General features: G+C 33.4%; 1 protein-coding gene across 1 annotated transcript; it reads left to right on the top strand.

Moving 5' to 3' along the window:
- Positions 1-8,239: 8,239 nt before the first annotated feature.
- On the top strand, positions 8,240-11,139 carry LOC116124168 (peroxidase N). The gene is made up of 4 exons (XM_031409884.1): positions 8,240-8,513; positions 9,355-9,537; positions 9,770-9,932; positions 10,425-11,139. The coding sequence occupies exons 1-4, from the start codon at positions 8,298-8,300 to the stop codon at positions 10,829-10,831; spliced, it is 969 nt and encodes a 322-aa protein (XP_031265744.1). The 5' UTR covers positions 8,240-8,297; the 3' UTR covers positions 10,832-11,139.
- Positions 11,140-13,978: the final 2,839 nt, after the last annotated feature.

Below are 13,978 nucleotides of genomic sequence, written 5' to 3'. Positions count from 1 at the left end.
AAATGAATGATGAACTTATACTATTTAAAATACATATTTGTTTTCCTATTTCTAAAATCCAATCTTATTCTATTAAACTATTTAAACCCCTTAGGTTTATTAATTTAGCTAATCATCTCCTATAATAAAACATTAAAAATTAACAAAAAAACCCCCACCCACTCATTAAATGCTGACAGCTAATCACCACTGTCGGAGGGTGGCCGGAAGTCGCCGTAATAGCACACGATCGGTTGGATTTGACCGGTTATGCGCCGATTTGGCATTTTCCAGCCAAATACACCATAGATCTAGCCGGAAAAGGCCAGATCTATGGCCAAAGATCTGGCCGTTGACTGTCAGATCTTTAGCCACATCAGGTCGTCAACGACAGCCATATCTTGGAGGGTGTTTTTGTTAATTTTTAATGTTTTAATGTAGGGGGTTTTTAGCTAAATTAACAAACTTAGGGAGTGTTTTTGTTAATTTTCAAATCCTATCCTGATAATAACAACTTAACTCAATTTTTTCAAGAATACTACTAAAAATAATAAAACAAACACAGCCTAATTATTTTGTTAACTAAAAGATACGAATGTTTGAGTAATCTTGAAACTTTTTGAGGTATAAATATGTTTTGCTTTGAAAGTGTTGGGATTTTCATTGGTCCGAAAGTAATGGGGTAAAATCTGAACAGTAAAGAAGCCCACAATCTAGGCCCATTAAAAGTTGTGAACCCAAAGCACAATGACGACTACATGAAGCAACCATGGACCATGACTCAGTAATCAAGCCCAGCACCCAGAAACTTGTAGATATCTCATGATATTTTGCGTCTATTTGGGCATGTGTTTTGTCTTGTAAAGTTAGCACCCATTGGTTTCGGAAATATGACAGTAACCTCTATTTTTTGAAAGATTGTTAAAGTTATTATGTTTAAGTTTGACAGAAACGACATTTTTATTATACACCCGTATTCAATTAATCTAACATTCAAAATCTGTCAACAATGTTAAAAGATTAATATATTTTTTTGGAGGTTAAATTGATGAAAATGTAAATAAATTTGAAGGTTGAAATGATGACATCTGTGTAACCAGCGGATACTCACTACAAAAAAGGCCAAACACATGGGGGTTAGGGTTACATTTCCAAAATCAACAGAAGCTCACTACAAATATGGTCAAATACATGGGGGTTAGGGGCGCCATTTCGAAACTAGTAGGTGTTTAAAAAAAGCAAAACACAGGGGGTTTCCTATATAAAAAAAAACCCTATTTTACATGATGAGCTTCTTGTATTAATAATGTCTTCGTATAGTAATGTTAGAAATCTAATGTCCATATATCCTATGCTTGGTATCTTAAAAAGAGAATTTCTAGGCGTGGATCTTTGTATTATTATTATTTTAATTATAAACTCATGTAAGTATTAAAAAAACATTTTTTTTACGGTTTTCAATATAAAAACTTTCAGCTAAAATTTGATCCAAGATAATGCTAATAAACAGTTTATCAAATCATTTAACAAGTTTACATTTTAAAAATGCAAAATTTGTAAAAGAGGCCTGCGACCTAAAACACATTATAATGTGTTTTTGTAAATAATATGCTAAACTTCTTGAAAATATTGTGAAGCCAAAAACGGGGTCGTTTCATTTAAGTTAAGTGAAGGAATCCTGGTCGTCAGATCAAGACAGATCCAAGGGCTGATATTTGCTGATATGGGCTGATATAAAATGAGTAGCAATAATGTGGTGTGCGTCGGGTTTTCAAGTTTGTAATAGTTAGGGTTCTTGTGAATTTAGAGCAATTGTCTAGGGTATTGTTCAGTAGGTTTTCTGGATGTAATCCGAGTAGATTAGAGAAGGTTGCGTTTCCTTCTTGAGGCTAGTTATAGTCCTTTGGTTTTCTTGCAGATTGTAGAAAGTTCTTGAGCGAATGGGCCTAAGTTGAGTGTTGCTCTGTTTCGGTAGACTGTATGGTTTTCTTCGTGTAATTGTTGGATAATTTTTTAGTGCTGTGAGTATCCGTATTTCGGAGCTCAACGTGGACGTAGTCTATCCAATATTGGATAGACGAATCACGATAAATCTTGTCTTGATTGTGTGTGTGCGATTTAGTCTTGAATCTTGATTGTGGTTTGGTTTGTGTTGCGAATTGATTAATTAGGCTTGGCTTTTAACAGTGGTATCGGAGCCAAAGTTCTAAGGTGTATCTAGGTCTAGAAATCGATTAATTCTTGACGAATTCAAAAATTAAGGTTTGTCAGATTTTGGGGTTTTTCGATTTAAAGATTCCTAGATCATTAGGACTTCGAATCTTGCTGAGTCTTGGGATTAATTCGTGAGATTAGGTCACAAACACAAGGGATCGACAAAATTCGTGCAAAATCGAAATTAGGGTTTTGTTAGGATTTGGGGGTTTTTTTTCGAATTAAAGGCTTCTAGAGCTTTAGGGCTTCGAATCGTCCTGAATCTGGTCGAATTGGTTAGTCTGAGTCACAAACACAAGTCACGGAGAGAAATCTTGGTTATTGCCTAGGGGTTGTAGCAGTACTGTTCACTTTCGTCTTATTTGCCAAGTTTAAGGGTATCTCGGCTGGAAACCAGTAACCGCCTTAAAAACTGCCTGGCAGTACTTGGCGACCTCTGGTATAACAACGCCACGTACACCTTAGACTATCCTGCCCTGCCGTTATAGTACAATGAGTGCTACCCGTATAGAGATCTCTTAGTACGATGGGAAGATCGATTTCAACACATGGAAGAATAAGATGAAGGCCCTCCTTTCACATAATAAGGTCGGGCTTGCTCTGGAGAAAGACACCAGCAAGTGGTCTGAAGAGAAACTGAAGAAGAAGGCTAAAGTTCACGAGGAAGCCTATAATCTAATCATAATGAATCTGTCCGACACGGTCCTGCGGAAAGTAGATGGCATGGAAACACCGCTCACACTTTGGGGTAAACTCGAATCCCTCTATTCCTTACGATCTACTCCTAACTTAGCATTTCTTAAAGGAGTTTTATTCTCTTATAAAATGGATGTTAGTAAGTCTGTAGAAGAAAACCTTGATGAGTTTCTTAAGATGACATTAGTGTTGAAAGGTACAGATCAGGAGTTAGGAGATTCTAGTTTAGCGATGATACTATTAAATTCATTGCCTGATGAGTACTTAGTAGTGAAAAATGCTTTACAATACACTGGGATAGTTCCCAGTGTTGACCTAATTATAGCTAGCCTGAAATCTAGGGAATTGGAGTTGAAAATCCAGAAAAGGAATGGAAATAACTTGTTTGTCAAAAGTAGGACAGATCCTGGACAACTAGGAAAGGATAGTAACACGAATTTCCAACAACACATGAACTCTAAGACTAAGAAAAAAGGGAAGAATAACAAGCCTAAGGGAGAAACTAGGAAGTGTTTTCACTGTAATAAACCAAGCCACCTTAAGAAGAACTGCTATGATTGGATAAAGAAACAAAAACAGCACAATACAGAGAGTAATTTAGCTAGCACTAGCACTAACATTGAAATTTCAGAAGCCCTCACTGTTTAAAACCAAGCTAGCAGTAAGGAATGGGTTCTAGATTTAGGATGCATCTTTCACATGAGCCCAAATATCCAATGGTTTCAGAACCTTAGGAAAGGAGAGTTATAAACTGTTTTCATGGGTAATAATCACTCTTGTAAGGTTCAAGTATAGGAAACATAACCATTAGGTTAAATAATGGTAAAGTCATAATGTTAACCAGAGTAAGGTATATACCTGACCTTAAACGAAACCTGATTTCCTTATGAACATTGGATGAAGCTGGATATAGTTATAAGACAGAAAGAGGGTCCATAGTTGTGTATAAAAACAATGAATTTTTGCTTGAAAGGGTCAAACAAAATGGGTTGTACATTCTGTGTGGTCAACATTGTGCATTTACTGTTAATTCTACTTTATTATCTACTACCTTGACTGCTATAGAGAAATGACATTTGAGACTTGGCCACATAGGCCAAAAAGGCATGACAATGTTAAGCCAGCAAGACTATTTTGGTAAGGAATCCATATCTGAATTAAATTTCTGTGAAGTTTGTGTGTTGGGAAAACAACACAGAATGAGTTTCCAAAAGGGAACTCATCTGGCTGAAAAAGAGTTAGATTATGTGCATTCAGACCTTTAGGGTTCTGAAAGAGTTAGGACACATGGAGGGAATAGCTATTTCCTCTCCATAGTGGATGATTATAGCAGGAAGGTATGGGTGTACCTTCTTAGGTCCAAGGATGAAGCCTTAACTAAGTTTAAAGGCTGGAAAAACCTGGTTGAAAACCAAGTTAATAGGAAGGTCAAAACCTTTAGGCAGACAACGACTTAGAATTCTGTAACTTGGAGTTTGACTCTTACTGTGTAGAAGAGGGAATTTTGAGGCATAGGACAGTTAGGGGAACCCCTCAGTAGAATGGGGTTGCTGAGAGAATGAATAGAACCCTTCTAGAGAGGGTTAGATGTCTCTTATTCACAGCTGGTCTACCAAAAACCTTTTGGGGGGAAGCACTAGGTACAACAGCCTATGTAATAAATAGAAGTCCTTCTAGCTCAATAGACTTTAAGTACCCTGAAGAGAGGTGGTCTGGGAGGAGACCATCTCTTGAACACCTAATAGTCTTTGGATGTGCTGCATATGCACATACCAGAGATGGAAAGTTAGAGCTAAGATCTCTTAAGTGTGTTTTTTTATGATATCAAGAGGGAACTAAGGATTATAGGCTGTGGGAAAGGGCTGCCCCAAGGGCTAGGGTAATTGTTAGTAGGGATGTGATTTTCAATGAAACTGTTTTTCCTTGCAAATCTGATACTAACAGTGCAAGTAGCTCACAAAAAGATTCTGAAAATTATGGACAAACTGGGACAACTCAGTTTGAGGTGGAGCCTGCAATAAATCCTGACCATTACATCCAAACAGATGAGACTGATCCACTTGAAGACCAGCCACAGCAAACTCAAGAGCAGGAGGATGAAGATGACCCTCCTGACAATGCTGAAGTGGATCAGCATGGTAATCTGGCCCAATACCAATTAGCCAAAGGCAGAGTTAGGAGGGAGATTAGACCTCCTGCAAGGTACAGCTATGCTGACCTGATCTATACAGCACTCCTGGCTGGTTCAGAAGTACATCAATCAGAACCTAACACTTATGATGAGGCAATGAGATCAAGGGACAGAAAAGAATGGGTGGCTACTATGGAAGAGGAGATGGAGTCACTGCACTCAAACAACACATGGACACTAGTTCCAAAGCCAAAGAATCATAAGTTAGTGGAATGTAGATGGCTGTATAAACTGAAAGAATGGATAAATGAATCTGATCCACCAAGATTCAAAGTAAGGTTAGTGGCTAAGGGCTACACTCAGAGGGCAGGTATTGATTTCACTGAAATATTTTCTCCAGTAGTTAAATTTAAAACTATTAAAATCATGCTATCAATTGTTGTTCAATATGACTTAGAGATAGAACAATTGGATGTTAAAACTGCTTTCTTGCATGGTGAGTTGGATGAAAAAATATTCATGAATCAACCCATAGGTTTTAAGGATAAAAGACTGTCTGATCATGTATGCTTACTGAATAAATCTTTGTATGGACTTAAACAGTCCCCTAGGCAATGGTATAAGAGGTTTGATGCATTCATAATAGGAAATGGATTCACTAGAAGCATGTATGACAAATGTTTCTATTTTGCCTGTATGGATAACATGCCAATCTATCTTTTGTTATATGTAGATGACATGTTACTAATTAGTAAGTCCATGTCTCAAATTAATGCTTTAAAGGCCAAATTAAATACTGAATTTGACATGAAGGACTTAGGGAAAGCAAAGAAAATCCTAGGAATGATGATTGATAGAGATAGAAGTGCAAATAGCCTTAAACTCCATCAATCCTCATACTTATAGAAACTGGTATCAAAATTTGGTATGGCTGAATCCAAAGTAGTGACAATGCCCTTAGCAAACCATTTCATACTTAGTAAGTCACAATCCCTAAAAAAAGATTCGGATAGGCTGAAAATGGAGAATGTCCCTTATTCTAATGCCATAGGTTCTGTAATGTATTCCATGATATCCACCAGACCTGATTTAGCATATGTAATATCTCTACTGAGTAGATTCATGTCAAATCCTGGAAATGAACATTGGAATGCTTTAAAATGGTTGTTGAGATACATTAATGGCACTGTTCAGATTGGTTTAATTTTCTGTAAAAGATATGCATCACTTGATCTGGTTGGGTATGTAGATGCAGATTTTGCAAGTGATCGAGACTCTAGGAAGTCCACAATTGCTTATTACTTTACATTGGGAGGCAACTGTGTTAGCTGGAAAGCACAGTTGCAACCACCGGTTGCACTTTCCACTACTGAAGCAGAGTACATGGCAGTTTCAGATGCATTCAAGGAAGCAACATGGTTGCAAGGAATTCTGAAAGAAGCAGATCTGTTGAATGGCACAACAACAGTTTACTCCGACAGTCAGAGTGCCATCCACCTGAGTAAGAACCCGGTGTATCACGAACGAACAAAACATGTGGATGTCAGGCATCACTTCGTTAGAGACCTGATTGCAAAAGGAGACATGGGAACCAAAGTAGTGACCACTGCCAAGTTCAAGCACTGCTTGAACCTACTTCACATCAGATAGACATTTTTCCTAGAGTTGAGAAGAAATATGGGATAGCTTACTGCACTAAAAAGAAGTCCAGCAATGAAAAAGAAGAAAAGAAAATAAATGGAAGGAAGAGAGTTGGCTTCAAGGTGGAGACTGAAAATATTGTGAAGCCAAAAACGGGGTCGTTTCATTTAAGTTAAGTGAAGGAATCCTGGTCGTCAGATCAAGACAGATCCAAGGGCTGATATTTGCTGATATGGGCTGATATAAAATGAGTAGCAACAGTGTGGTGTGCGTCGGGTTTTCAAGTCTGTAATAGTTAGGGTTCTTGAGAATTTAGAGCAATTGTCTTGGGTATTGTTCAGTAGGCTTTCTGGGTGTAATCTGGGTAGATTAGAGAAGGTTGTGTTTCCTTCTTGAGGCTAGTTTTAGTCCTCTGGTTTTCTTGCAGATTGTAGAAAGCTCTTAAGCGAATAAGCCTAAGTTGAGTGTTGCTCTGTTTCGGTAGATTGTATGGTTTTCTTCGTGTAATTGTTGGATAATCTTTTAGTGCTGTGAGTATTCGTATTTCGGAGCTCAACGTGGACGTAGTCTATCTAATATTGGATAGACGAACCACGATAAATCTTGTCTTGATTGTGTGTGTGTGATTTAGTCTTGAATCTTGATTGTGGTTTGGTTTGTGTTGCGAATTGATTAATTAGGCTTGGGTTTTAACACGTCTTGCATTTGGTACCTCAAACACAGAGAAAAATTCTCACATGTATACGTTTGAACTTTTTTAAAATTTGAAACTCCATTACAGAGTGTTAATAATACAATTTTGATCGATAAGCACAAATTTAATTTAATTTAATTTTTTATTTTATATCGATATTGATAAACTTACGACACCGTTTAACAAAGATCGTATTTTATAAAGAAAAATGTAAACGTTACAATCGAAATGACACAAAACATATCTCAATAATAAATTTAAAGACAACTTGTTAACATAATGCCTCTTTACACAACAATCACTTCCGATCGATCTCCAAGTCAAATCTTCACAACCTTATCATGCAACTGCATGTTGGACACTAAATAGTATCTTAATATAAGCTTACTTTAGTCACTTTCAATGAAGAAACATTTGACCGATGATCAGCTTCAAATCAACGGCAAAAAATCAACCTGCTCCCATAATATCTTAGTTATACTCCAATTGTTAATACTGCCAACAATAATTTAATTGAATCAATGCATGCATGTGCAGAAGTGGTAGCAAAAAGGCTTTAGGTTTCTTCTAATCTTAATTAATTTAGTGCTTCACTAGTTTTTAGTGAGTTTAATTGCATGGACTGCATAATTTATAAGCACTTCTGATAACTATCAACCCACAAAACCTACCAGTTTATCAGCTAATCTGTCATTTTTCTGATAATTTAATTCATCGGTTTAGGTTTTTGAGCACAAACCCTACCTGTGCAGCCGCCATACATCATCTCCACTTAGGCTTAAAAGCATGAACACGTGTGTTAATATTCATGCAACAATGGAATATAAAATGCTGAAAATCACAACTAAATTTGCTTATAAATAACAGTACTTCCAAGAGTTTTGCAATAAGCATATTACAGAATTAGAGTTTATCAAATTTTTCTTGTTTTAATTAGAAACAATGCATAGGTCAAGGAACATGAAGGGTTTGATTCACTTAATGATTCTCTTTATGTTGTGTTTGGCTGTCAGGCCTCAGTTAACTACTGATTTCTATTCGAAATCTTGTCCCAATCTTCTTCAAATTGTGAGGAAGGAAGTTATGAAAGCTGTAAAGGCTGAAACGAGAATGGCAGCCTCTCTGCTTCGACTTCACTTCCATGATTGCTTTGTGAATGTGAGTTCATGTTTAAACTTTAATTAGACTTATCCGTTTACATAAATGTGTGCATGTTGAAACTCTAGCGACATATTATTGCTATATATCATGAGTTTGCATTTCTTTTGTTTTTGTTTTTGTTTTTTTTTTGTTAAACTTCTTTATAGCAATTATAAATATCATTGATCAATCATGAGGTTTTAAGTAAACATTTGTGACATTTATATTGTTCATGACTGATTAGTTGTACATATAACCGTTATAAGAAAGATTATCTCATTTTAAGTCATGAAAGTATATAAATATTTATCAATTAGTTGTAATGAGATACTTTTTGATAATTTTCCAATGCTTTTCTTGTGTCGGAAGACATCATATTTACTATAGTGAAAGTTGGTTATAGACAAGTTTATCCGTGTTCAGACCATTTACGCTTTTCTTGCGTCGGAAGATATCATATTGTCAATAGATTGATTATATGTATATATTTTTTTAAAATATGTGTGAATATCTTAACGAATTTTTAGAATATATGTATATATAATTTGGTACTCTATATATTCATGAACAATCTTTCCATTTCTTATTTGTCAAAAGCTTGCATGCAAAAAGAATATTCCATTTTCAAAAGTACTAATATGGTTACTAGAATTATTGTTTATTCAAAAGCCCTTTTGAGTTAAATTAATAAAATCATGAGTGGGGGTGGGTAAGAGCTCTTATGCAACTACACTCTTAATTATTATTATCATATTTTAGAATAAACTTTTCTAATTATTAATTAAGCATATCATTAGGTAATTATTAATATAAAAAAGACAAACACTAGTTAATTAATTAATCATTTTATTCTTCACAGGGTTGTGATGCATCAATTCTGTTGGATGTAAGTGATACTGAGAAGTTATCAGGTGCTAATAATAATTCAGCAAGAGGATACGAAGTTATCGACTCCATAAAAGCTGCTGTGGAGACTCAATGCAGTGGAGTTGTCTCATGTGCTGATATATTAACCATAGCTGCAAGAGATTCCGTCCTCCTGGTAAGTTTTTAATTTTGATGTAAAACAGTGAATAATATTATATTTATAAAATTGAGATCCGAACTGACAAAATTGTTGATATAACAGTACAACACAAATCATAAATTTTACGTAAAAAATAATTAATATAATGTTCATACATCTGTATTATATAAGTTAAGATGAGACGCGAGGTTATTGTGATTAATTAATTAAAACATTATAGTAGTGGAATTAAACTATTGTTTTGCAGAGTGGCGGACCTACTTGGAAAGTTGCACTGGGAAGAAGGGATGGATTTGTGGCAAACCTGTCAGCATCAAATAATCTTCCTTCTCCATTTGAAGGAATAAATGAGATCTCTAAAAAGTTTTCTGATGTGGGTCTAAACATCTCTGATGTGGTTGCCCTTTCAGGTATATATATCTGTGCTTTTATCTCAGTCTCAATTAATTAATTATATGCTCAGAATTATAATTGAATTACACGAAGTTGCTCCATGGATGTTCGTTTTGAGAAATAGTTGAAAAAATAGTTGTCTCATCATCATGGCATAATCAACAGCTTCTCATTCTCCCCCAAATTTCTTGAAATTATATTCAAAATCAGAGAATTTAAATGGCATGAGATATAGATATCATATTTGACACAAAATCCCTCATACTTGATGCAAAATCGACAATATCATTAATAACATGTAATTTTAAGTGATGTGTGTTCTTATGTAGTGTTAATATGTAAGTAAATGGATGATCTGATAGATCATACGTCGCTACTAAAAAGGATGACACGTTATATGTAATGAATTTTTTTAGAGACATTTTGGGACATGTGACATTACTTTCTTGATTTATACTAATCTCAACTCTATTATTCTCTAATTATCTTTTTTCTATTCTCATATTCAGGTGCTCATACAATTGGTTTAGCCAAGTGTTCACTCTTCAGCAATAGACTGTTTGGCACTCCAGACCCAACAATGGATGCAGAAATGCTTGCTGATTTGCAAAATTTCTGCCCACAAAATGGCGATGGAAACAAGATGACTGTTCTTGATCGAAACTCCAGTGATTTATTTGACAACCATTATTTCAATAACTTGGTCAACAACAAGGGTCTTCTTCATTCGGATCAAGTTTTGTATTCAAGCTCTGAGGCTCAGTCCACCACCAAAAGTATTGTTGAAAGCTACAGCAATAATCCCCGCATTTTCTTCTCTGACTTTGCCAATTCTATGATCAGAATGGGGAATATTAATCCTCTTACTGGCACCAATGGTGAGATTCGGAAGAATTGCAGGGCGGTTAATTCTTAAAATTGTGTGCTAGATGAACCAGGAAATTATAAATAAGGATTAGAATTCTCTGTTTATCTGAGTTTTTACTGAACAAAATACGAGATTATTATAGGTGGTTAAAAAAAAAATAAAGAAATAAAATAATAGACATATCTCATTAGATTTTTAAAAGTTAGGAAGAATTCAGATTAAGAGAGTATCCTAATTCTTAATAAAATAATGTAACAAAGTGTGGAGTTATGTTTAATATTAAAGTTGTATGATGAATATTAAATTTGCTTATGTGTCAAAGAGTGGAGTTAATTATAATATTTGTATACTGAAATTCAGTGCTATACTATATACGATAGTTTTTTGCAATTATTCCTAAATTGAGATACCACGATAATCACAATTTAATTATATCTTAAAACATAATTTCTTCTAAGAAGAACATTAATGCTATATATGTAAATTGATCGTATAAATTATTTTAATTTTAAAATTTTCATTCACATTATAAGTTATAACACGTAAGTTTATAATCGTATAAAATAATTTATATAAATATTTTAATAATTATTAACGAAGGCGGTGGATACAATGTTTCTGCTTCCCAGAAAAGCAGATTTGGAGAAGATCCCACATGATAAATGAAAGAAATTGGAAGAATATATTATTCAATATTTGACCACCAATAAAGACGTAAATTTTGGAATGGAAAGCCATTAATTTTGCCGTACTTGGATTTGGATATACATTACTTGTTTTTTGAAAGCAATGACTTTGACGTCAAAAATTAATTGGGATTATTATATTTGGATTTGTACCCAGAAGAAGCACATTAAAATTAAGTTTGAAGTTTGAATATTATACCACTCTTTCATCTCACATCATTATAATTATTATTCAATGTAAATAACAATAACAAGCAACCAAATCCAATTTCTTAAGTGTATTTGTATTCGATCGAAACATATTTTATAAAAATATTTCAAACCGAATAAACTTGTAATAGCAATAATTAATTATGCCAATGCACAAATATTAATAATTAATTAAGTAGGCTACTGAATATTGTAAATATGGAATATTGACTATGGATATATACAAATATATAATCAAGATACATGTGATTTGTGTAGAACATGAATCTTTTCTCCCTTTTATATTATATTATAAATGGTCAATTTCAGAAATCCATCTGTGATTCATGATCCTACCGCGATATGATTTACCCAAATTTTTTATCTAGTTATAGTCAATACTTCTTATAAGCACAGAATAGTCAGCACCGCACCAAGTTGATTTTTTATTTTTTTTTCCTCTTTTTATTCGGTTCGAATTGTTTTAATACATAAAATGTTATATTATACCAAACTTTACAATAAATAAGTGAACTATCCAATTATAAAGTTTTGTCAAATTTTTATTTTTGAAAAATTATTTTACTAAAAGAAAAAAACTCTCTCTCTCTCTCTCTCTCTCTCTCTCTCTCTATATATATATATATATTCTTAAAAGTTAACTCATATATAAATAAGTTGATTAAATGTGAATTTTAGTTCATATATATGTATATATATAATAATAATAATAAAGTCTTCCAAAATGTTTCAATATGTTGTCATAATAATTTGTCTTTTTTCCTGCTAAAATTTTAGAACCTTTTGTTTTAATATTAGGAAAATAATACAGCCACCGACAGTAGTGCACCAAATTTATGCACCAAATGACGTGATAAAATCCTGACCATTGATTAATTTTAAACTTAAAATTAATCAATGGTCAGGATTTTGTCACATCATTTGATGCATAAATTCGGTATACTACCGTCGATGACGTTAGCATTATTCTTAATATTATATATTTATAACAGAATGAGACATTTTGAGTTTTTTTTTTTTTAAATAAGCTGGATGTCTATTCATGATGATCGATCTATATATATAAGCGTGATAAGGACTTTGATGTTCATAAATATATATCTTAAAAGGAATTGCATGGAGGTATATAATACAGTTAAAATCTTTCAGTATATTTTAATATTTATGTAACATTTAAAAATTATTTTCAGACTAAAAATTATAAAAAATCATGGAAACGGCTTTTAATGGTTTTTTAAATTCACACTAGTTTTTATGATTATATTCGAAAATTGTTTTCAAAAACATTTATACTCCTTTCTATTAAACACATTTTCATAAAATTTATTATATCATTTGTTTTAAAAAAAAACAAAAAACAGTATTGAAATTCTACATAAAATGAGTTATTTATTATTTCTTTAATTTTTACAGTAAGATTCCGTTTTCAGCATCCTTAATTAGCTCCTTATAGCCTCCTAATTTGACTGAATATCCGTGTCTAGAATTTTTTTTGCATCTGCTTATAAAGTTAGATATTAATTTCGTCTTTCAATTTATTTTTTTTTTTTTAATGATTGGGGTGTTTGAGACAGCTTACATGCACCTCAACTAATTTCTGAGGCCATTAAACATCTTACAAACCTAATGTTCCAAGATAAGCCACAAATGTAATAGTCACAATTAATCTCTGAGGCCTAAACCCTAAACCCTAAACCCTAAGGTAATTCGAACAAAAAAAAGTTATCGAAGGAAATAAACTAACTTTCTTAACCATCGGGTTAACCCCTTGGTTGTCCTTCAATTTGGGAGATACAATCTAATTTATATACTTAATGATAAACTTATATCTTCCTAAGTGACATTAACATATAAACAAGAAGTTAATAGGTTATGCAATACGGTTTTTTTTTTTTTTTTTATATATATATATATATATAAATGACATTTTATTTGAGATTGGAAAATTTTTAGGATATAATTTAGGATGTATTATGGATATAAAATTCCCTCAACGGTCTAAGCAAATAATACATTGTCCCACGTGTATCAAGTACAAAGCTCACGATATCTTCTTGTTTGTGTTTGTCACTAAATTCGGAAACAGAGAACGTGGTTTTGTTTGACTAATTACCGAGGCCATGGGAGAGGTGATGTGATGTTCGGTTTTGCTTTTAAATTCCTGATTACAACCACACCAAATTAGTCTTTGGAGGATGAGACTTCTTAAAAGCATATTCTAATCTAGGCTTATCTTAAGGTAGAAACGGTACTACAATAATATTTCAAAGAAAGTTTAATTAATTTCATAGTGGCTTAA

The sequence above is a fragment of the Pistacia vera genome, unplaced genomic scaffold, assembly GCF_008641045.1.
Source record: "Pistacia vera cultivar Batoury unplaced genomic scaffold, PisVer_v2 Contig150, whole genome shotgun sequence".
NCBI lineage: Eukaryota > Viridiplantae > Streptophyta > Magnoliopsida > Sapindales > Anacardiaceae > Pistacia > Pistacia vera.
Note: the sequence above shows the minus strand (reverse complement) of the source record. Positions and strands in the feature narration are given on the sequence as shown.

What these genes read in the sequence shown, in the direction of transcription:
- LOC116124168 (XM_031409884.1), top strand. Translation starts at nt 8,298, where the DNA reads ATGCATAGGTCAAGGAACATGAAGGGTTTGATTCACTTAATGATTCTC. An exon ending in TCCATGATTGCTTTGTGAAT is followed by an intron (nt 8,514 to 9,354) that starts GTGAGTTCATGT and finishes TATTCTTCACAG; the next exon opens with GGTTGTGATGCATCAATTCT. An exon ending in CAAGAGATTCCGTCCTCCTG is followed by an intron (nt 9,538 to 9,769) that starts GTAAGTTTTTAA and finishes ATTGTTTTGCAG; the next exon opens with AGTGGCGGACCTACTTGGAA.